The sequence below is a fragment of the Dothidotthia symphoricarpi genome, assembly GCF_010015815.1.
Source record: "Dothidotthia symphoricarpi CBS 119687 unplaced genomic scaffold P153scaffold_3, whole genome shotgun sequence".
NCBI lineage: Eukaryota > Fungi > Ascomycota > Dothideomycetes > Pleosporales > Dothidotthiaceae > Dothidotthia > Dothidotthia symphoricarpi.
Window position 1 is genome coordinate 1,472,243 of NW_022985010.1, and position 21,406 is coordinate 1,493,648.

At 52.7% G+C, this 21,406-nt stretch overlaps 11 protein-coding genes across 11 annotated transcripts; 8 read left to right on the top strand and 3 right to left on the bottom strand.

The window, feature by feature from the left end:
• Positions 1-962: 962 nt before the first annotated feature.
• P153DRAFT_393382 (uncharacterized protein) lies at positions 963-2,258 on the top strand (the record flags this gene model as incomplete). Its single annotated transcript, XM_033671229.1, has 4 exons — positions 963-1,172; positions 1,217-1,315; positions 1,635-1,777; positions 1,829-2,258. The coding sequence occupies 4 exons, from the start codon at positions 963-965 to the stop codon at positions 2,256-2,258; spliced, it is 882 nt and encodes a 293-aa protein (XP_033527959.1).
• A 529-nt stretch (positions 2,259-2,787) lies between these two features.
• P153DRAFT_332496 (uncharacterized protein) lies at positions 2,788-3,763 on the top strand. The gene is made up of 2 exons (XM_033665513.1): positions 2,788-3,253; positions 3,365-3,763. The coding sequence occupies exons 1-2, from the start codon at positions 2,902-2,904 to the stop codon at positions 3,736-3,738; spliced, it is 726 nt and encodes a 241-aa protein (XP_033527960.1). The 5' UTR covers positions 2,788-2,901; the 3' UTR covers positions 3,739-3,763.
• An 835-nt stretch (positions 3,764-4,598) lies between these two features.
• On the bottom strand, positions 4,599-5,645 carry P153DRAFT_281690 (uncharacterized protein; the record flags this gene model as incomplete). Its single annotated transcript, XM_033663152.1, has 2 exons — positions 4,599-5,416; positions 5,477-5,645. 2 exons carry the CDS (start codon positions 5,643-5,645, stop codon positions 4,599-4,601), a joined length of 987 nt encoding a protein of 328 aa, XP_033527961.1.
• Positions 5,646-5,864: 219 nt separating this feature from the next.
• Positions 5,865-6,499, top strand: P153DRAFT_382007 (uncharacterized protein; the record flags this gene model as incomplete). Its single annotated transcript, XM_033670097.1, has 4 exons — positions 5,865-5,988; positions 6,047-6,059; positions 6,117-6,245; positions 6,310-6,499. The coding sequence occupies 4 exons, from the start codon at positions 5,865-5,867 to the stop codon at positions 6,497-6,499; spliced, it is 456 nt and encodes a 151-aa protein (XP_033527962.1).
• Positions 6,500-7,187: 688 nt separating this feature from the next.
• Positions 7,188-9,572, top strand: P153DRAFT_353908 (OPT oligopeptide transporter; the record flags this gene model as incomplete). Its single annotated transcript, XM_033666469.1, has 1 exon — positions 7,188-9,572. The coding sequence occupies one exon, from the start codon at positions 7,188-7,190 to the stop codon at positions 9,570-9,572; it is 2,385 nt and encodes a 794-aa protein (XP_033527963.1).
• Positions 9,573-10,807: 1,235 nt separating this feature from the next.
• On the top strand, positions 10,808-11,378 carry P153DRAFT_282555 (uncharacterized protein; the record flags this gene model as incomplete). The annotated part of the gene is made up of 2 exons (XM_033663211.1): positions 10,808-10,971; positions 11,027-11,378. 2 exons carry the CDS (start codon positions 10,808-10,810, stop codon positions 11,376-11,378), a joined length of 516 nt encoding a protein of 171 aa, XP_033527964.1.
• Positions 11,379-11,835: 457 nt separating this feature from the next.
• Positions 11,836-13,763, top strand: P153DRAFT_363745 (alpha/beta-hydrolase). Its single transcript, XM_033667435.1, has one exon. The coding sequence runs from the start codon at positions 12,024-12,026 to the stop codon at positions 13,335-13,337; it is 1,314 nt and encodes a 437-aa protein (XP_033527965.1). The 5' UTR covers positions 11,836-12,023; the 3' UTR covers positions 13,338-13,763.
• Positions 13,764-14,538: 775 nt separating this feature from the next.
• On the bottom strand, positions 14,539-16,694 carry P153DRAFT_373158 (uncharacterized protein; the record flags this gene model as incomplete). The annotated part of the gene is made up of 2 exons (XM_033669445.1): positions 14,539-15,508; positions 15,565-16,694. The coding sequence occupies 2 exons, from the start codon at positions 16,692-16,694 to the stop codon at positions 14,539-14,541; spliced, it is 2,100 nt and encodes a 699-aa protein (XP_033527966.1).
• Positions 16,695-17,255: 561 nt separating this feature from the next.
• Positions 17,256-17,964, bottom strand: P153DRAFT_373159 (cochaperone Pam16; the record flags this gene model as incomplete). The annotated part of the gene is made up of 2 exons (XM_033669446.1): positions 17,256-17,672; positions 17,962-17,964. 2 exons carry the CDS (start codon positions 17,962-17,964, stop codon positions 17,256-17,258), a joined length of 420 nt encoding a protein of 139 aa, XP_033527967.1.
• Positions 17,965-17,971: 7 nt separating this feature from the next.
• On the top strand, positions 17,972-20,268 carry P153DRAFT_332522 (Pex24p-domain-containing protein). The gene is made up of 3 exons (XM_033665514.1): positions 17,972-18,327; positions 18,407-19,659; positions 19,709-20,268. Exons 1-3 carry the CDS (start codon positions 18,315-18,317, stop codon positions 20,180-20,182), a joined length of 1,740 nt encoding a protein of 579 aa, XP_033527968.1. The 5' UTR covers positions 17,972-18,314; the 3' UTR covers positions 20,183-20,268.
• Positions 20,269-20,656: 388 nt separating this feature from the next.
• Positions 20,657-21,385, top strand: P153DRAFT_363748 (uncharacterized protein). The gene is made up of 3 exons (XM_033667436.1): positions 20,657-21,051; positions 21,197-21,257; positions 21,309-21,385. Exons 1-3 carry the CDS (start codon positions 20,949-20,951, stop codon positions 21,331-21,333), a joined length of 189 nt encoding a protein of 62 aa, XP_033527969.1. The 5' UTR covers positions 20,657-20,948; the 3' UTR covers positions 21,334-21,385.
• The last annotated feature ends 21 nt before the right edge of the window (positions 21,386-21,406 follow it).

Below are 21,406 nucleotides of genomic sequence, written 5' to 3' on the forward strand. Positions count from 1 at the left end.
CTCAACACGATTTTGCTCATGTAAAGTATTACAATTATACCTTGCGCAGGATCGAATCCTGAGTAGAAAAATTATCAGACATTTAATTTACCTAAGAAAGGAGGCATTGGATGGTTCTTCGGACATCGTTCCTACATCGAAATCCTATTGACTGTGCCACCGGATAAACAAGCATAGCGAATCCTTCCGATCAGTGCCAAATCGAACGAGGTAAGATTCGAGCAATGTGAACTAGCGAGAATAATTACTCCGCAGGAAAGCTCGGGCTTGGTTACCCCTGCTTACATCGCCTGATTTGTGCATTATGGGGACCGTCGCTCTTCTATCACAGCCAAATGAACAGGCATATTTGCCTTTTATAACGGACGGACCATGTGTCTACATTGAAGATGTTCATACAATCGTGTTTTCATATATAGAATCCCGCCTCAAAGTCTGCGTTAAACAGTAAAACACACTACATCTCTGGGTACAAACTCCGTTACTGGAATCTCCGCTCGATAAACTTTCAACTTCACATCAAGCCGAGACGCGCACTTCTGGACCCAAAAGCCATGAGTTCGGGGCTTTAACTGATCTAGGTTGCTGCGCCACCAACGCACATATAGATGGCTCGTTAGTGGACGGGACCAGCAACCATCCAGGTCATCTCCTGATTCTGGCATGTTGGCAGACCTGGGTAAGGAATACTTGAAACAGTTCCACCTGCTGGGATCATGTCCAAACTTTTACCTTGTCAATCAAGTAAAGATATGGTGTGAAGTCAATTGCATGACTTTGTTTGGGCCTTCTTCCAAGCAAATCACAATGCTCAATGTTAATACTCGGTGAATCCTCTATTGCTAGAAAAATCTGGTCGCCCAATATTCTATCAAGTTGGAGCGACGTGTAAAAGAGCAAAAGTTCTAGACATCGAGCTATTGGAAGTTAGTGGCCAAATTGCTTTGCATCATCCTGCCTCTATGGATGCGACATCAGCTACGCCTAGCTACTTGCCCTGGGATACCTCGGCGGGCAATCGGTTTGCCAACTATTCTTCTCATGATCATAGCGCACCACTCTGGATTGCTGCGCTTTTAGGACTTATTTACGTAGTCGGTATGCTCATGATTAGAGTATTCATCAAATGGCACGTCTTTGGCTGGGATGACTGCCTGATCGTCGCAAGCACTGTAAGTTCAATACATCGTAACACAATACAACTACTGACCTTTAGACCATTGCCGTCAGTCAGTTCATCCTGATCTACAGCGCGTTGCATAGGGGACTTGGTGAATCTGTTCTTCAATTACCAAATGCAACATTGGTGAGCAAGGTAAGTTGCTTTGTATTCAACACAAGTCGTCAGCTAAGAGTTTGTAGCTTGTATTTTCGAGCCGAATCTTTTCTCTAGCCTCCTCGTATCTCGCGAAGATTTCAATCCTATATCTCCTACGTAGACTTTTTGGCAGAAGTCAAAAGTACATCGTCATTGTCTCCAATTTGAGTCTTGGGTTCACTATCATCAGTGGTTCTGTTTCTATCCTATTTAGTGCTGTGGGATGCCCTTCGTCCAGTTTTTTCGCGGAACATTGCCGTGGCCAAGTGTGTGAAGGTAACCTTCAAGAGAGGATAATTGGCTGACCATGTTCAAGATTACACGTTGGAGCGTCATTACATCATTGGATATTGGAACTGAAGTTCTGACACTATGCCTTCCCCCGTACATGGTATGGCAACTACAGATGAGAGTTCAAGATAAGCTCCGCGTCATCGTGGCCTTTTCGTTCAGGCTTATGTTTGTTTTTCGTGTCTTCTCTGGAATTGGTACAATTCTGACGAAGTACAGTGTCATTGTTCTCTCCGCTTTTCATCTCCACGCCTGGATCGACTATACGCTCGGTTTACCCTCTTCTATTCTCGTTGTTCAGAGCCTGATCTGGCAACAAGCGCTACTGGTGGTATCGCTAGTTTCTGCCACAATACCGAACCTCAAGGCATTTCTGCAATCGTTGTCTGCGAATTGGGGTGAGCGTGACTGGAGCTATGCCACAAGGATACACGGCAGTGGGACGTTTGAACTCGAGAATATAAACGCTAGCAAACCAAAGCAAGTTGTGACAGGAAGTAGAGTTACCCTATCACCTCAGATTAATCCGAGTTTCGAGATCCGGGCTTCTACAGTAGCGGAAGAGTGTAGAAGAGGTTCGCTTGGAAGTGGAGAAAGCCAGGACCTGATCATTTGGAAAGAGACTGCCTGGACAATTGAGCGTACATGATTAAACACATGATCGGTGTGTTCGCAGCTGCGTTCCGGAATGCCTGCAATGGAGGATCCTGGGAAGAGCTTGCGTTCCGAGTAAGCCTCCAGGTTCGGATAAACAACATCTTACTGTCCTTGAACGAGGAACATTATTGCCCCACAATCGTACAGAAAATACAATTGCTTGAACTTCTTATTGGCTAAAATTCGGCGCAACGAGTTAATGGCTGCTTTGCGTGCAAATAACAACCCTCTATCAATGTTCTTGTTGGCTACCACGCCGCATATGTACAGCTAGTGGTTTCACTAGATCCTTCTGCAGTCCAGCCGAAGTCTTTCACATCCTTCTGCAAGGTTCATCGGCAGACTAGGGTCTATACGGTCGGGAGGCACTCGGGAAGTGGGTCCAGCGAACAATGACTGTAGGAGCAATCACAAGTCCCCCATCAGGGTTTATGACCGAGCCGCTTCGGGCCTATGTCCTTGAGCCTTAGCGTCGTCGGTCGAAGTGAAGACAAGGTTGTATATGATGGGTGCGACAAGCTCTCTATCGGTTCCTAGAAAACAAAAACAATCTAGGTACATGATTGAGATAGCATCAACACAATAGGTATACAGGCTCAACACAACTTTGACTTTGGTAAGCCGACTAGGCAGATATGAGTCAAGAACCAGCGACAACTCCATCATTTCCAGATGCTCCTATTACTCAATTTCGCCTCCGCAGGGCGGGTCTCTTTGACCTCTCCTCCATAGCTCGCGTATGGTGTTCAGGGTTTTTCGATGACGAGATAATCGGCGATATAATGCATCCGCACCGCCAACAGCATCCTAAAGACGTGTACTGGTTCTTACTTCGTGGGATTCGCGAACGATTCTGGAATTGGAGACATCAATTTATCGTCGTTACAACAGACGACGGCAATGGTAGAGAAATTATGGTCGGTGCTGCGGATTGGCGAAGGCTTGGGTTTGGAGGAAGGGCAAGAGAACTCTGGCGAGTGGATCCACGTAAGTCAATCTTGGTCTAGACAAGAGATGGCGATGAGGAAAAGGAACGAGTCTACAAGCTCTCTACACTTATGTGCAGTCCACGTTGATCGTTGTCTAACGCTACTGTAGGAAACCTCATATCCCCCTTATTACGCATGTACCACAACTTGTCTCTCCGTCTCTTTCCTAATCGTGCCGCCAATCCCTCCCGCTCTTCATTTCTTGATACCGCTGTCAAAGAGTCAGAGAAGTACTGGACAGGCAACCGTGCCGAGTGCTGGGATCTCCATGTCTGTGGCGTGCATCCGGACTTCCAGGCCAAAGGCGCGGGGAAGCTTCTGGCACAATGGGGAGTACAAAAGGCGAAAGAAGAGGGAGATGGAGTATGTGCAAGCGTGCTTTGTGGAGAGAAGAATCGCGGGTTTTATGGAAAGGCCGGGTTAGGAGTGCAGGTGGGTGGAAGCGAGGGGAAAGAAGGGGGAATCGCATTGTTCACACGGTAGATTGATACATATGAGCAAAGAGACGATTTTTGAAACACTGAGGTTTACTGTATAACACGCTTTCGACACATTGTTTGATGTTGTGATGTTCCCGATATGTGAACGCGAGGGTGGGATCAGGGTCATAAACGATTACTGATCGGATTGTTGGTTCGACCGAGTACATGAGTATAGAGAACTTGAATGTATAGTATAAGCAATTGAGGAAATGCGGTATGTACTTTAGAATCCAGTTATATACAATAGGTTCATGATTCATTAGATCATTGCCCTCTGTAGCAGGCAACCTTTCTGCAAGACGTTTGCACTTGTGCGTCTGTTATAGGTGGACAAAGCGTAAATATCGCTGTAGGAGTCGTGACAGAGAAGCATGGTAGATGGGAGAGATTGGAGTGTCGGATGGTGTAGGACCGACTAGAGGTTAAGTTTCTCTATGTAGGCAGATCGGGACTAACTGCTAATCAATCGGGATATATTATCTACTCCTACTCATATTTTCCACATACGACCATAGGACGTTGAAAACAAGGCTTCCCGTTCGCTCAGCCCTATTTAAGCAACGTACCGGCGGATTAGTAATTTCGTGGGTGACCAGAAGTGAATTCCCGCTGTTGTATGTTTTTGCCAGATCTTTTTCTTCCCTGGACATCCTCGTGCGTAGGGTCGCGACTTCCGAGTAGGTCATGATATGGATTTTTTGGTGATTGTATCTCCGAAGCATTCTGTCAAGCAACCCAGGTGTAGATGTTGACTACGGTGAATACCTGTGTTTCATTCTCCTATCCTGAACACCGCGCTATGCAACCTTTTTGGAACGAAATACACTCATAGACTTTGTTGGCCTGATTGGTGCTGTGGCTTCACTCGTCCATCTGCCAGGCATACTCCAGCTTCTCAATGTTTGCCTTCCGGTTCCGTGCCGCGAACCACTGTGTCTCGAAGCCAGTGCCGCGATCGACTCCATCCCAGCGATGTCCAGGACGGATGCCGTAGCGATTTGGCTGGAAAGCACCTTGATACAGTGGCTTGCCCGTCACGCTTCGTCCAGCCTTCTTCTTGCGCAGAAAGCCAGCAGCCGGATCGTTCCAATGGCCCCGCTCCTTCAGCTCGTCGTTCAAGTCGGCGTCATCCGCATAGCGAGCAACAGTCATCGTCTTCGCGTCCTGTAGCTGCTGCTTCCTCTTTGCGGCTTCCGCGTTCTGCACGTCGCCGCGAGCCGCCCTTTCCTTCTCGAGCTTCTTGCGCTCCTCATCCTCGGCCTTCTTACGCGCTTCTGCGCGCTTCATGGCAACGTTGATTATGCGACCACTCGCATCTCGGTATATTGTCTCCTGGGCGGCGCTGCCCATCTCCTTTGTGACTTCGTCTGCTTTCCGCTTCTCTTCGTCTTGCTTTTTCTTCATGGCTGCTGCTACTTGTGCAGCCGTCTGCAGGCCTGCTCTCGCGCCGGACTCCATCTTCAGCACGCCATCCGTATCGACCATTGCGGGTGCTTCGTCCTCGGCCTCGGCGGCCTGTTCGCGGTCGGCAGCTGTCGAGGCTATGATGGCGTCGGCGGCAGCTTGGTCGGCGGCGAGTTGTTGTGCGTGTGAGGGTGCGGCGACGCCTACGGCTGTCCACGATGCGGCGCTTGTTCCTTTCGACTTCTTCTTGGACTTCTTCAGCGTGCCGCCTCCGACTGTACAACATGAGATCAGCACTAGGTTGGGAAGGCGAACGGGAGATGCTGCTATCATACCGACCATCGGCGCATCATCGTCGTCCTCATCGTCATTCTTGTGCCAACCGAGAGCGTCATCGTCGTCGATTGTGAGTCCACCGTCTTTGTTCTTGCGCTTGCGCTTCTTCGACTTCTTATCCGAGTCGGCCGTCAGGTAGTTCTTAGCCAAGTAGTCAGCGAGAGACATGGCCGCCGTGCGAGTTGCAAGGTCCGAGTTGAGTGCTTGGGAGAGTCGCGATGAAGATGGCGTCGAAGCTAGGAGCTTGGCGTTACGCGCTTCTTCACGTGCTTTGGCGTTTCTTGTACGCGTCTTTGACAAGTAAAGTTACTTTGGCACGTTCAACATCTATTACGGTTGTGCTTGACGTTCAAATCTCGCCCCTTTGTCCAGCTTACCGTGCCTGACATGGCGCCGGGAAAACGCTCAGAGGAAGTCTGGCTGTGGTATACCGCCGTATACGAGGCAGTTCAAGAGATACCTTACGGTAGAATTACTAGCTATGGTCACATCGCGAAACTAGTTGGAAAGCGTGAGTGCTCCTGATACATGATCTCGACTGCTTGCTGATTTGTCCCTCTCCGATGTAGCTGAGTGTCCAAGGTACAGAGGTGCACAGCCATACAAAATATGATCATTGCAGCTGACAGAGCGTCCAAGACAAGTCGGTGTCTGCCTAAAACACTTGCCTTCGGCTTCAACCGACAGTAACAAGAAAGATTCCACATTTCATAGTGGCAACGTGCCATGGCAGCGCGTGGTCAACGCGAAGGGTGGCATCAGCCCGAGGTCAGTTTTGAGAATCCTCGTCATCCTCGTATCTTTCTTGCCCCTCGTGCTGATAAGAATCAAGAGGACCGGGCGCTGCAAGTCAGCAAGCTGATGCTCTGAGAAGAGAAGGAGTCGAAGTTCGAGAGGACGCCATGCGCCAGTATACCGTAGCTCTGGCCGACTACGGCTGGTTTCCTGATGTCCTCCCTAGCGAAGCTGCTTTGGTGGAAAGCAGTGACGAAGAAGAAGAAGAGGTTGCACTTCATACCTGATACAAGACGGCAGGGTGCAACTACCGGGAGATGTGCGGGGAACAGGACGGAACAAAGTGGAGCCACAATCAACTCAGAGAGGAAAGAGATAAGCTCCAGGGTCATGGGAACGAGTGCAGGTGTGGTTGCTGTGAACAGAGCCAGCTATGGAGGATTTCTACGGAGAAACATGTACCTCTCACGCCGGCATTGCCATGTCGCGACTCTGAGGGGATCTGATTTGTCGTTTGCTTGCCAAATATCGGACCCACCATCTGTCTCGTCAAAACCGCGTCTCTTCTTGCTCGACACGCGTACATTCCACGAGTTCTCGCTCACGTGCGGATCAAATCGGGCTTTTATATGTGCCCAATTGAGCAGCAAGTCGACTTGCGCACGTCGGGGCAATATAGAGTGCATGTCGCAATGCTGCTAGTCTGGCACGAGATACGTTGGGACGCGAACTCTGCAAAGTCTTTTAAAGTTGTTAGAACGGAAGTGGGTTTTAGTGGAGGCATATCAAGCGATGGTAGGGCACAGGCCATGGAGTTGCTCCAACTGTCGGGAACCTGCCAATACGGGCGTAGCCATGGAGATTTCACCATGCACGCTGTAGATGTCGTTATCGGACAATCTGGGATCGTCTGTATAAAGTCATGGAGTTGAGATTGAGATTGTCAGACAATCGACGACCAAAGACAAGGTAACAATGACAACGCCTGAGCTTGGAAACAAGGCGACGGCCAAGGCGGCCCAAGCAAGCGAAGAACTTGGCCCGGTCCACCTGAACAAGGACATCGAGTTCCACACCACCGAAACGACATCGCAAGCGCGGCTCAATGCCGAAGACACCACTGCTGCGGTTGAGGAAGAGGCCCAAGATGATCCAGAGATTGCCCAGCTACCTCTCATCGTTCGTCAGCTCGTCTCTCTTGACGATGATACCACCCTACCCACCATCACGTTTCGATACTTCGTCTTATGTGTCGTATTTGTCGTGCCAGGAGCTTTCCTGTCACAGATGAGCCATTTCCGGACAACACAGGCACCTTACTCCATCTTCTTCGTTCAGATTGCATGCCACTATGCTGGACACTTCCTTGCCGAGCGTCTTCCTGCATGGCAGGTCCGGTTGCCCCTTGGCTATGGCTTCAATCTCAATCCTGCGCCGTGGAGCATCAAAGAACACGTTCTGGTCACATTGACTGCAGCATCTGGAGCAACATATAATCTTGGCTACACTCCGATCTCGATGGCCGAGCTCTATTATGACACCAAGATCGATCCCGCCGTTGCTATCTTCTTCATGCTTGCTATTGTATGGGTCGGCTATGCCATTGCTGCCATCGCTCGCTCACTCCTTCTGTGGGAACCAGAATACATCTGGCCACAAGCACTCATGCAGACGACTTTGTTCGAAACGTTCCGCAAGCAAGACCGCCGTAGCAAGCTCGCCAAACGACAGATGATCATCTTCTTCTCTTGCCTGATTGGAATGACACTTTGGCAATTTCTGCCCGAGTACATATTCCCTTTCACCTCTTCGCTCGCGTTGCTCTGTTGGGTGGCTCCGAAGAACTCAGTCGCAAATTTCATCGGCTCTGGACTGGGTGGCATGGGCTTCCTGAATCTCTCCCTTGACTGGTCCAACATAAACTGGAACGGATCGTCCATCCTTATTACTCCATTTTGGACACAGACAATCCTCTTCCTTGCCTTTGCGTTCAACTGCTGGATTCTCATTCCCGCAGCAAAGTGGGGGAATCTAGGATCGTACAAACATGGGCTGATGTCCAACTCGCTACTGATGGCGAACGGCACCAAGTACCCCACTCTCAAGATTGTCAACAGTGACTTCAGCTTGAATCAGACAGCCTACGAGGAATATGGGCCGGTGTACATGGGAATACAAAACATCTGGGCAACCTTCTTTAGCTACGCCAAATTACCTTCTGCGTTTATTTGGATGGCCACTTTTGGAGCGACTCAGATTATGTCAACGTTCAAGAAGAACATGGCTGCAAGACGTGCACGTGCAGGAGCAGGAAAACAACAACCTGGCAGTCACGGGCCTGCTCCAAATATACACCACCAATATACCGATCGTCTCAACGTCCTCCAGCGATCTTACAAAGAAGTCCCTGGCTGGTGGTTTGGAGCTCTCTTTCTCGCGGGCTTGGTTATGCTCGTTGCAATTATCGGCTCGGGTCAGCTTTTTGTGCCTGTCTGGACTGTATTTGTTGCTCTTGCGACTGGTGTCGTTATCGTGGTACCTCTTGGCTATCTGTACGCAATCTCAAACTATCAAGTGGCAATCGGCGATTTCAACGAACTCATGTATGGATACATGGTACACACATCGGCCGGTTCAGGTCATCATCACCCTTGCGGTCCCTCCGTCTACGGGTCCATCGCTGGTGATGCTTGGTACAGAGCCCAATACATGCTCCAAGACCAGAGAATAGGGCATTACATGCACATTCCTCCGCGTACTGTGTTCTTCAGCCAGGTGTTTGGTAGCGTGTTAGGTATACCCATCAACTACGGCGTTGTACGATGGGTTCTGAACACCAAGTTTGACTACTTATCTGGTGCGAAGAGTGATCCTCTTCATCAATGGACTGGGCAGTCACTCGTCAGTTCGAACACATTAGGCGTTCAGTACGCAGTCATTGGTCCGAGTAGGATGTTCAGCCAGCATGTCTTCAAGCCCTTACCATGGGCCTTTCTCTTCGGCACCTTCGCGCCCCTCGTTCTATTCGCTCTGCACCGCGCATTCCCGAAATCGAAGTTGAAGTTTCATCTTTGGAACACGACAATCTTCTTTTCTGGGATGGCTGTGTTCTACGGCAACCTCTCGACGGGGTATTTCAGTGCTTACGTTGGTGGATTTATCGCCATGTATTGGATCTTCCGATATCACTTCCAGGTCTGGAAGAGGTACAACTACATCGTTGCTGCCGCTCTGGACGCGGCCTTTAATCTCAACATGCTACTTATTTTCTTGTTTTTCGGGAGTGGAAAGCAAATCAGCATGCCGAACTGGTGGGGTAATAATGAAGACAACATAGAGAGGTGTTTTGCGTTGGAGTAGAACGTATAAGCATAGGGCATCACGGGAAGCCTGCGAGAAGACGAATGTTTCAACATTTTGACCAATTCAGCAGAATATATTCAACCTTGAGAGTGTGAGCCAAATGTGCGCATCTACATGTTTACGTGATGATTGTTCTACTGCCTGTACCTGGAACTAGTGGACATGCACGTATTCACCTCCATGCATGCAACCTACAGCTCAAGATTGTCCATGCTCCGTATGACTAGACTTGACGTAACGAGTACTAACGTTCAATGCAAACTTGTTATCTAGTCTGCAGGATTTAATGGTGACCAAGTTTCACAACAGACATGGTAACACCTGTGTCGTCAACGTGGCGGCCCACACGCCATGGCGCAGTGACTATGGCCCCAGGCTGACACATGGTTGGACAGAAGGCTAATGTCGCGCAGCTCCCAACTCCGAGTCCTTATCAAGGCTGGGTGGTGAGAGAGGTGCATGTGTACCAGGGCTCTGGCTACTGCGATCGATGAGTTTCGTGACTTTTGCTGTTTGAGGGTTGGAGGTTGAGTGGATACTGTGGGGTAGGCGTCGGAAGGACCGGGGAAGCGCAGCGCATCACCGCTCGACGTCGACCACTTACAGCACCATGCGCCAAAGCCAGCCCAGCCTCCAGACCACCCACGCTCACGAGCAAAGGCGCGTGGTTTCCCGATGATGGCATCATTCTCATCTAGCCGGATCTCGAGGGCTCTATCGGAATGAGCCGGCCTCGGTGAGCCGGGCCCTGACCATGGCTTCTGAGAGATAAGGAGCCGCGAGCTCATGACCATGCATGGTCATGGAGAAGGAGCGGGGAGGCGCGTACGCCTTCTACCTCACCGTCCATAAAGGGCTGTGCTGCCGCCTAAGTCAACGGCGCGTACACACACGCTCTACGCCTTTATAAGCCGTACCTACCATCATCTGCATAGCCACTGACTTAGTACCATAGCTCAGATCAGATCGCCTCCTCCATCTGAGTCACCTTCTTGAGCCGGGTCATCTCCAAGACACAGTCACACCTGCCCTTGCTTCCAAGTTTATTACTACTGCCTACCGTCACCCAATCTCACCTCCACTCGCTAGCTTACCAGCTTCCCTATCTCTCCTAATCTACCAGCTTAGTTATCTACGCCTCTCCCCCAACCCTTAGCAACGCCCCTGATACACGCCTCCTCTTTTCCCTCAACTATCCAGTCTCCTCCTCTCCAACCTATCAAGCTTCCACCATGGCTTCCGAACAGACCTTCACCAGCGACCTCCGCAGCGATGCCAAGGAGTTCAACCGCGACAAGAACAGCAGGGCGAAGTGGCAGCACGGCACGTCGTTTGGCCCTGGACGACGCGTTGAAGAAGGTCGCCCGCGCCCTGCTCGCGTCAGCCCAAACATGAAGTGAGTTGCAGACGGTCATGCACGTCTATGTACGAGCAGTTGCTGACATGTGCAGGTCACCCTACCCCGGCCCCTGGATGAAGGCTCGAAACGCTCTCACCAAGGACATTACGTATGCCTCAGGCGACTCGTCAGCCGACGAAGATGTCGAGCACCCATCCAGTGCACCTGCCCCAGACGCCGAGGTGGCATACTCGTTCGACGCCACACGTGGACCCAGCCACGGCAGCCAGATCCTCAACGGCGCCCTCGAGAAGGCCATCGAACGCTACGAAATCCGCGAGACGGACAAGTTGATCAAGAACGAGTACGAGGTGCTGGACTCGGACGGCGAGGCCATCTCACCCGCGCCTAAGAAGAGGAATGCTGCGCCAGAGGACGAAGACTACGAGTTTGTTGACGCGTGATGGTCGACGTTGTACAATGTCTTTCCTATTCTTCACGGTGGTTGATTTCAGTTTGCATACCTTTATTGGAGTTTGGAATGAGCAGCCTCTCAGGCGTGAACGTGGGCGTCAAGTAGTGACGTGGGTATAATTTGCATTTAGTGGTTTCGTGGCAGCATCGATAGGTGAGCGTCTGGCGCTTTCTGAGGACTTGAGCGGCCGTATACCCGTTTGGCTCGCTTTTCAGTCACGACGGTTGGTGTTTATTGTCGAAATGTCCTCTCTTTCGGGATACATATAGCAAGTAGTGTGAATTCATACTGCTCCAAATGGAACAAGCAAGCTTTTGGCTGAGTGAGATTGGGTGCGAGATGGAGGTGAGAGGTGGGTGCTGCAGCCTCCCCGGCGGACTTGGCAGGCGCGCATCATATGTCATCTGTCAGTGGTGAATGGCTACGTCATGGCCTGTCAAGCCGTTGGGGGCAGCGATTCAAGCAACGCGACCATCCCAGACGCCGCCCACTTGCGGCTACTTGGCGGTGGAGCACGAGCAATCCACGGCAATCTCGATTTGCCAGTCCCCTTCTTCCTCTCTCTCCTTCGCTGCTCAATGGCGCCCACGCCGTAGAAGCTCAACTCAAGAACGAGACGACCAACCACACCAACATGCCGGGCGAGGAAACACCCGGCGGGCGTCCGCGATGGATGCTGCACGTGCAGGCGCAGTTCTGGCGCGTGCTCATGGGCATTGGCATGGTGCTGCACCGCCTCGCGCGCCCGCTGCCACCGAAGCCCGCCTTCCACCGCGACATCGACGCGACCGTGTCGCCGCTCAAGGGCCGCTTCCGCCTCAACTTCTACGTGCCGGCCGACTACAAGCGCCACCAGAAGCTCAAGGGCACCAAGCGCTACCCGTGCCTCATCAACTTCCACGGCGGCGGCTTCGTGCTCGGCACCGCCCACGACGACGCGCGCTGGGCCGGCACCGTCGTCGACAACGTCGGCGCCGTCGTCGTGAGCGTCGACTACCGCCTGGCGCCCGAGTTCCCCTTCCCCACGGCCGTCGAGGATGGCGCCGACGCCATCCTGTACCTGGCCCAGCACGCCGCCGAGCTGATGCTGGACTGCGACCGCTTCGCCGTCTCGGGCTTCTCGTCGGGCGGCAACATGAGCTTCACCGTGCCGCTGTGTCTGCAGGGCGAGCTGTTCGAACGGACGGCTTCGGGCGAGAACATTGTCGACGGCCGCGCGGGTAATGTCCCCGCCACCCTCGTGAAGCCGCCCCCCAACGTCGGCTCGAGCACCACGCCCAACGGCTCGCGCGTGCCGCTGATGCGCCAGAAGTCGCGCCTCGACCGCATCGCCATGATGCGCCAGACGGGCGCCTCGACCCTCTCGCTCATCTCCTCGTACAAGGACGTCGGCGGCCGCGGCGCAGTCTCCGTCATGACGCAGGACTCGAGCGCCATCGTCAAGATCAGAGGCATCGTGTCCTTCTACCCGCCCACAGACTACACCCAGACCCGCGCCCAGCGCCGCGCCACCTGTGTCCGCACCGACCACCAGCTCCCCGCCGTCTTCACCCAGCTCTTCGACGACTCGTATCTGCAGCCCCCGGCTCTCGATCTCGCCCACCCCTGGCTCAGCCCTGGTGTTGCCCCAACCCGCATGCTCGAAGCCCTGCCCGACGACATCGTCCTGTTCTGCTGCGAGTGGGACATGCTGCTTGCCGAAGGCGAACGCTTCCGCGACAAGCTGGAGAATCTGGGCAAGCGCGTCCATTACCATTGTGTGCTTGGTGTGCCGCATGGCTGGGACAAGGCGCCCAACCCGCTGAGGGAGAGCCCCGGCGCGCGAGAGCAGTACCTGGTCGCATGCAGGGAGTTGAAGAGGATGTTTGAGATTGAGGATGTTGAGGGAAGTCAAACCAACCTGCCCTGTGGTGACTACCACAGGAACGCGGATGCGGGGAGTAAATAAAATTGCCTGGGATAAGGCGTTTGAGTGTGTAAAATCACCTTGTTTTGGTGTTGGGGCCTTTAGATGAGGGATTTAGATTTTTTTTACACACATATTGGCATCTCTATCAGGCGACTTACATGTCATCTATGGTTGAGAAAGAAACGATCGCTTTGAATCAACCTAGACAGAAACTCAGTTCACAATCACCAAACATGTACAAAAGACCGTGACCAACCCAGCATTGCCGACCACCTATCTTCCATCCTCGAGCGCACGCATCAAGCATGCCACCCAATGAGAAAAGACGTCCCCTTGCCGGAAACATTTCTGAAGAGCCTGATCCTCCATGTCTTGCGACACTTTGAACCAAGCTGACCTTCGTGACTGAAATATGGTTTCCTTGCCCACACCGGGTACGGATTAGTACAACCAACAACAGCATCCCAGAGTACAGCGGAGACTATCGCAAGCAAACAGAACAGAGAGAGAGAGAGAGAAAAGGTGAAACAGATGTCATGGAATTTAGAATACAAGGAACATTTTGTCCCAGAAGTCCGCGAGTGTGCGACTCCACTTCATGCATGCTGCCAGTCGAGTTGGGGATGATGGTATCGGTGATCGGAACAGACTCGCAGCTCATATCGTGATCCATCGTGGGAGCAACAACATGGACCGAACTGTGCCAATCGAGGAAACCTACATCCGGAAAGCGTTGACTGGCCGAAGGAAAATCAAAGCAAGGTCATCGCTGGACCCAAATGTCCGCCTCGTTCGGGTATCGTATCGACAGAAGGAAATTGTAACGAAGCCGTCCTAAACCTGTGCAAGACGTGAGTGAACCGTGCCGAAGCAGGAGTACTACTCGCGCCCACAAACTCTCATATCCTGACGCCATACACTGCTTTACCCTCACCTTCTGCGGCGCAAATCTCCCTTGCTGAACGCATGCGATGCCACCGGGAAGAGTCGTGCAACCTCTTGCGCCCAGCCATCGTCTTTGTTCTGAGTAATGCCTATCAATCTGTCGATGTTGTGAAAATCCCGCTTGCTAGAAGATGACGTGAGTTGGATTCCAAGTCAATGCCTGAACCTTTTCAGACAATAGCACAAAGCTCAATCACCATATGCCAAATCACCAAAGATCCTTGAGTCCATGTCGTCCACGCTGTACAAAGCAAAATTCCAAAAGGCAATTCCGCTAAAATCCAGTGCAAACAACTTACTTAAGTGACTTGAGGTGGCGTCGCTGCATAATATACGTGCTGTAGTTACCGCCGAGTAAGCATGCAAGTATGCTATGCCCAGGGCTGACCTGACCCGCGCGTAGTACGTCCATGTGATCATCGAGTATTCTGTACGCTTTGCCAAAGGCTTTGAATACCTCTCTCGCTTTATGGGATCCACCAGAGATGTTGTTGTCCGGGCGGTTAGGATCTTGAATCGAGAGGCCGTCCGGCTTCTCCGCTCGCCCGTCAATGCCATATGATGTCTTGTCGATGATCGCTGGAGGATGCATTTGAATCCGTTGCCGGCTAAGACTGAAGTCGTTACCGTAGTATTTGAGGAACCCCAGGAAACATTCACCCAAGTTCTCCGACTTTTGCGCGTGCTGTAGATAGCTGACGACCAAACAGATGATGCTAAATCCTCCTAGACCGCCATGGTGGACTTCGTTCATTCCGCGCATAACCAGGAACTGTTTCAAGAGGGCCACCATGTAGATCATGTCAGGGTACTGGTTCTTCCATTGCGCGAATGTTGCTTGTGCTTGAACACCGCTAAGGTTCTCGAATGAAATATCGACGTGGAGGTTGGTGACTCTATCCGTGAACTTGATGATTGGAACCTTGGCCTTGGCAATGACAAGGACGTTGGTAGCAATGTGCACCTGCTCGAGTCTCCTCGCAGCCTGTCGAAGCGTTCTGTTCACAGCAGTTTTGGAGGAGAAATCCAAGACTGGTGGACCGCCATTGAAATGCCTGTCCGATGTATACACCAGATCCATGTCGGCTGTTGGCAAGTACAATCCTGCTGGAAAGGATCCGAAGCACAGAATGCGACCAGTATCCTGGGGAAGCCTCTGAGTGCCCAGCGCGGCTTGGATCCGCTTTACAAGAGCATGGCGAACGTCGTGCTCGAATGTCTGAGGTGCGACGAAATCGTAGAAATCCAGGATCTCGTTGTGGAGCCTATGGAGGTTTAGTGGGAAAGCGTGACACAAACATGAGAGACATAAAAGACTAACCATTTGAAGGGATCTTGGGCGAGATGATCATAGCTGTGGCGCGGATCCATCCACGGTGACGGGTGGCATTGTGCATCGGGCAGCCACTCCTGTATGATGCCAGAAGACTCGAGCTCTACGTGCTTGCGCTTGCTGGCGCGGCCTGGGCGTGAAGGTTGGTCAGGCAACCCAGCCGCTTGTGCTGTTCGCCTCCCATTCGGCGGGTCGTTCTGCGGCCCAGTGTGTAGAGAAGCATAATCAAGGTCGTTCATGGAGCCTCGCACCGGCCGGCTCGCAGGCTCGTTGCGTTGAGGGCGGCGAGGCGCGGGCTCCTCATCCTCGAATACATGGACTCCACGAGTAGACACAGGCGCAGATATAGCATCTTCATCAGCAGCGTCATCATCGCCAAACGAGATGAAATCGTCGTTGGCGGCAACAGCGTTGTTGGCCTGAGCCTTTTCCGCTGCCTGATTCTTGGCTTTGCGCAACATCTTGACGAAGTCAATCTTCTTGCCATTGACCTCTTCAGGCGGCGGCAGGGCAGTGTACGGATCAGGATTGCACCACTGGGGTACAGAGTTGCCGTCAGCACGCCCATTGGGCTGCGTTCGGGCTACCTTGTGGTTGCCGTCCTGACCGTCAGCCGAGACATCGTCGACGGATTTGTCACTGCCAACGTCCATGGCGGTTTCCTCATCGTCAGACATGTTGTCGACGTCTAGGAACTTGTTGGGACCTTCGACGCCCATGATGTGCTCAGGGCTGGCATCGTCGCGGACCTGCAGAAGGGCGCGCTCGTGGGGGGCGCGGAAGCCTCCTCGGCCCCTGCCCCTGCCTCTACCCCGGAAGCCATTTGCATTGCCTCTGGCGCTGCCATGAGACGGTCCCGAGTAGTCGCGCTGGCTCCCCGAGGCTCCACCTCGAGGGCGTCTCCGCGCCTGCGAGCGCGAGTCCGAGTCGGCAGGCCCAGCAGGCGGAAAGCGCGGCGCGTGGTGGCCCGACGTGAAGGTGAAGTCGGCGTGCTGTTGTTGCTGGCCTCCAGGCCTGTAGTTGTCGCCTCCTCCTCCGCCTCCACCGCTGGTGAACGTCATGCGGTCTGCGAGAGGCGGCGGGCGACTGGAGCGGCCGGGGCGATATGAGTCCGCCATGGTGATTGCTAGCCGCAGGGGGCGCGAGTGTCTGGAGATGAAGGGAATTACGTGTCGCGCGTTGATTGTCGATGGCGCCAGGGTAGGAACAAAGAGCGCGAAAACTTTCGTTTCGCAATGGCAATCAAGCCGCTAGTGTGTGCACGTGCATGACGTTGGGGAAGGTGCGTCCGGGGTGGACCATCGCTGCTGGCCCTCGACAACTCTGACCTGTTCACCGCGGCACTACACAATACAAGCAGGCACTCGAGTCTTGGGGGCCATGCACAGCCCGTGTTCAGTTTTGACGTCTCAAGATCCACGGTGGGACTCGAACGGGGACGCAAGGCCCTCTGCTGGCTTGTAGTGGTACAATACGTAGAACAGACGCCAAACGGCAATACTTGTACAGTGGAGAGTGGAGTGACGTGGGGAGAAGCATGCATCCCTCCATGAGGCCCTCGAGTGTCGCAGTCCCTCCCCATATAGTCCTGCGCAAACAATTCCAGACGCTATGCCACGCCCCCAAACGCCGCCCGAATGCATCGAGTCTTCGTGATTGCTCATCATTTGTTTTACAGCTCAATCCTCCTTCGTAAACTTTGGCTTGAACCCGTCGCTCAGTTCCTTCTCCCTCTCAGCCATCCGCTGGTGTCCTTGTAGCTCCCTCTCGATCCTCTCTCGCGCTCTCAGTATCTTGCTCTGCAGGTAAAAGCTACCGCCCTTTTGCGGGTCGTTGAGGTCGAACAACCGCTTGAATCGCTCCGTGACGGCTTCCGGTTCTATATGTCCCATCTTTCCGGGGCTGACGTTCAGGATCTGGCACGCCTCATCCATTGTAATGTTCGAGGATCCCGAGAAGGCGCCTCCTCCTCCGCCACCATTCTGGTTCGCCGCGGCAAACTTTTGAGAAGCGGCCGCTTGCTTGTAGGACTCGGTGACGGCGCGGCCTATTATTCGGGCACCAGAGAAAACGACTTGTGTTATTATACGGTGAGCCTGAGCAAGTTAGACGAAGGTGGCTAAATATGGCTTTGGTGGAGAGACACACCATTGCGCGGGGTGAGTAGCCAAAAGAAACGTCGAGGTGTGGTTTCAAGCGCACAGATGTGGACTGAAGTGTCACAGTCGACTAATCTCCTGCTGATGGATGTAGCCGACGGCGAGAGTGTCTTGAAAGGGCTCTGGCTTGCCGAACTTTCGGCGCACGTGACCGAGTATAGTCCATCCATGGGCAACCAATCATCGAACGATCGCAAACTCACAGTCTTTCTTCTCGGCTGCGAACCATGTTACCATTACCATCAGTCAACAGGACATGACAGCTAAGATGAACGTAAAAGCAAAAGCTTACATCTGCCACACGTCTACCGGACCTTTGCAGTCCTACAGCCAACGGCTCTTTGTGTCTACACAGGGTCACCATGACGCTCCCGCAAGTGTCGGACCTTCACATGCAAAGCAATCACTAACAGTGACCACATGACATGTCTCCAGAGTGCCTTCACATGTATGCTCACAAGCATTCCCCTTCTTTCTCCAAGTACCCCTTCGCGCACCAAAAACCTCCAACTTGGTTGAACTGTTCCCGTGGTTTTCGGCCTCATCCAAGCAGGCAGGCGATGACGCAGTTCTGGATGCATGGCAGCTATAGGTCAGTCGCCTTCCCACAATAACTCGACCACGACCACCACATAGCGGCATCTGCACGCACCATGCTCATACGTGGCCAGATACACCTTGGTTAGAGCACATGTCGAGCTCATCGCGACCCCACAAGGATGCGTCGTCACCGCAGCCCTCCGGTGAATCCAACCCGCCGACCTATGCCACCTTCTCACCCTCCAACCTAGCCCAGGTCACGCCGCAGACAAAGTTACGCTCCGCAATCCTCGTGCATCAAAAGTCGCCGCTACTTGCTGCTACGCCGCCGCAAATCACCCGCGTTCTTGCGTATTCGCATCCCTTCATTGCGCCTCTGAGCAAGTTGGCTGGGCTGGTGACATGGACGACGGAAGACCCATGGGAAAGCTTCCTTTTGGTGGCAGGCTTTTGGGCCGTGGTCATGTACGGTGATGTTGTCACGAGATATGCAGGGCCCATTATCGTAGTGTCTGCCTTGATTCTAGGAATGTACACACGGAGATACTCTCCGCTTTCATCGACTGGATGGACGGGGGAGAAGGGACAAAGGGGACATGCACGAACCGAGTCAGAGAGCAACATTAAGCATCACAAGAGCTTGGAGGAGATTGTGGACAGCCTGAAGCTGTTCACGTCGCGCTGCAACATCCTCCTCGACCCCTTCTTGCGCCTAACCGACTTCCTCTCCACACAAAGGACAGCAACATCAGCAACAACACGGCCAGCGCTTACTGTACTGTTCATTCGCATTCTCGTTGTACTCCCACTATGGGTACTCCTCACGCTCCCACCCCTCTATATCCTCACCACGAAACGAGCCGTCCTAGCCATAGGTACTGTGATACTCAGCTGGCATTCTCGACCCGCACGCGTCACCCGCACGTTGATCTGGCGATCTAAAACAGTCCGCAAAATATGCACTTTCATCACTGGCCTGAATCTGAGTGAGGTGACACCAAAAGACAAAACTCATTCTAGACCTCCACCACTGCCTCCTCGCAAGAAAAGTACCCAGGAAGTAGCAGCATCTCTGGCGGCCAAGCGCCGACCCGAGTCGACAGGAGTGCGCTTTACCTTTTCGATATACGAGAATCAGCGACGTTGGCTGGGTATCGGGTGGACATCGTCCATGCTGGCATATGAGCGGGCTTCGTGGACAGATGAGCACCTCAACGCTGTACCACCAAAGGAACAGTTTGAGTTACCTGAGGTGGAAGGCGGGCAGGCGAGGTGGAGGTGGGTTCAAGGAACTGAGTGGAAGACTGAGGGCGCAGACAAAGATGGCAAGGTAGACAAAGGTGTTTCAAAGGACGATACAGGGTGGATATATTACGACAACAAGGTACGACTGTTCCTCTAATCGCACTAGAACATCTCACTGACTTCAGCAGTGGCGAGACGGTCGCAGAGGCCAAGATGGCTGGGGACGCTATACGCGTCGGCGAAAGTGGTACCGCTCTGCCGAACTGGTCGAATCCACCCCCTCGACAGAAGTAACCCCCATGCCGACTCCCCGCCACGATCCCGTCGCCGATTCTGCGCAGCCCGAAGACCCCAATCATCTTACCAGACTCTCGTCAAACCTCAGCACAACATCGTTTGCAACTGAGCCGACCCTGGTTGATGCGGCCTCCGATGTGGACGTAGCGAGCACCAAGACGAAGAGAGCATGGTTTAAGGGCAAGAAACGGAGCAAGAGTACAACGAGGAGTGTGAGCAATGCGACGATTGATAGCTCGACGAGTACAGGGACAGATGTAAGTCGGAGGAGTGATGAGGATGATTTCACAAATCCGCTGGAAAGGACGGTGAGAGAAGATGAGTGGAGGCTTGGAGATGATATAAGACAGCATCTTGATATCTAGGTTGGGTTCATTCGGACGTACATATATGGGGGCAAGCGTTCTCGTTGGTTCTTTGTGGTTGTAATATTAGTGGTTCGGCGTTACGGTGTAAGTTCTGATAATTCGATACTGCAGCAGCCTACAACCCACCAAGTCAGACCAAGTGGGGTCATAACTCTGCACGATTCACTGCCGAATGTTTCTTGTTTCTCGAAGCCGGCTACAGCAACTCGGCCTACCGCAGCCTCTCACGTTTCCAACGCGGCCCATTTCCCGAGTCTTGTGAGCGGTCCGTATGCAATGCACTACTGCATATGCATATGGAGCCATCCGACAGATGCCTGATCACCGTGACATTTACCGGCACATCACCTTCCTGGCATGTGCTAACGTATCGTCACTAATATGATATCGTGATATTCAGCCATGTACCCTTGGCACGAGGGACTCGTATGCATAGGAACCTGACAGCTCCACCCGCATAAAAACCGCATTCGCAAAAACAACGCACCATACCGTTTGGAGGAGCTCAGTGGACGTCTGCTTCCCCAAGACAGTCCAAGATATGCTGTGTCCACAACGCTTGACCGTGTCTCACCAATATGATCTGCAGCGCATCGAACTCCTTGGACCGTCTATGGCGGGATGTGCGTGACTTGTGCGGCCGCGTAGGTGCCGAGATACGTGACGCGGGGTCTAGACGATCTTTGTTTACAATGATGCATCAGGAAGAGAAGGGAGGGAGAGAAGAGTCGATGTATATAAAGACCCGGGATCGCGCACCTTGATGTCCACACCACCTCTCACAATCAGTCCACACGACCACACAACCACACAACCAATCAATCAAGTCAACCCCGAGCTACCCAATCAACCAACATGTCTCCTTGGTGAGTTGTCTTCCTTTATCTCCAATCACAAGGCTTTGACAAAGTAGCACTGAGGAGAGCTGATACCCCGATGGACACTACGCTTTGCTGTTTCCGAGCCACCTAATAGTCACTTGAGACGAATAGACACTGACAACGATAACAGCTCCTGCAACGCTTGTAACTGCCAGGGTGACTGCTCCGGCTGCAGCTGTGGATCCTGCTCCGTGAGTGTTTCTTCTACTTTGGTGGCGTTGATAAATACTAATGTATTTTAGCACTAAGCTTCCCCGTCATGAATGACGATAACTGGGCTACGGGAAGATGAGTATGAGACATGATATGCGGGATGTTAGTAGGAGGTCGATCAAAATCA

Bases quoted from the DNA above. Each gene is read 5' to 3' on its own strand.
- P153DRAFT_363745 (XM_033667435.1), top strand. From the start codon at position 12,024: ATGCCGGGCGAGGAAACACCCGGCGGGCGTCCGCGATGGATGCTGCAC.
- P153DRAFT_363748 (XM_033667436.1), top strand. From the start codon at position 20,949: ATGTCCACACCACCTCTCACAATCAGTCCACACGACCACACAACCACA. The intron at 21,052-21,196 runs GTGAGTTGTCTT...CAACGATAACAG, and splicing joins TCAACCAACATGTCTCCTTG to CTCCTGCAACGCTTGTAACT. The intron at 21,258-21,308 runs GTGAGTGTTTCT...AATGTATTTTAG, and splicing joins GCAGCTGTGGATCCTGCTCC to CACTAAGCTTCCCCGTCATG.
- P153DRAFT_332496 (XM_033665513.1), top strand. From the start codon at position 2,902: ATGAGTCAAGAACCAGCGACAACTCCATCATTTCCAGATGCTCCTATT. The intron at 3,254-3,364 runs GTAAGTCAATCT...ACGCTACTGTAG, and splicing joins ACTCTGGCGAGTGGATCCAC to GAAACCTCATATCCCCCTTA.
- P153DRAFT_332522 (XM_033665514.1), top strand. The intron at 19,660-19,708 runs GTACGACTGTTC...TGACTTCAGCAG, and splicing joins GGATATATTACGACAACAAG to TGGCGAGACGGTCGCAGAGG.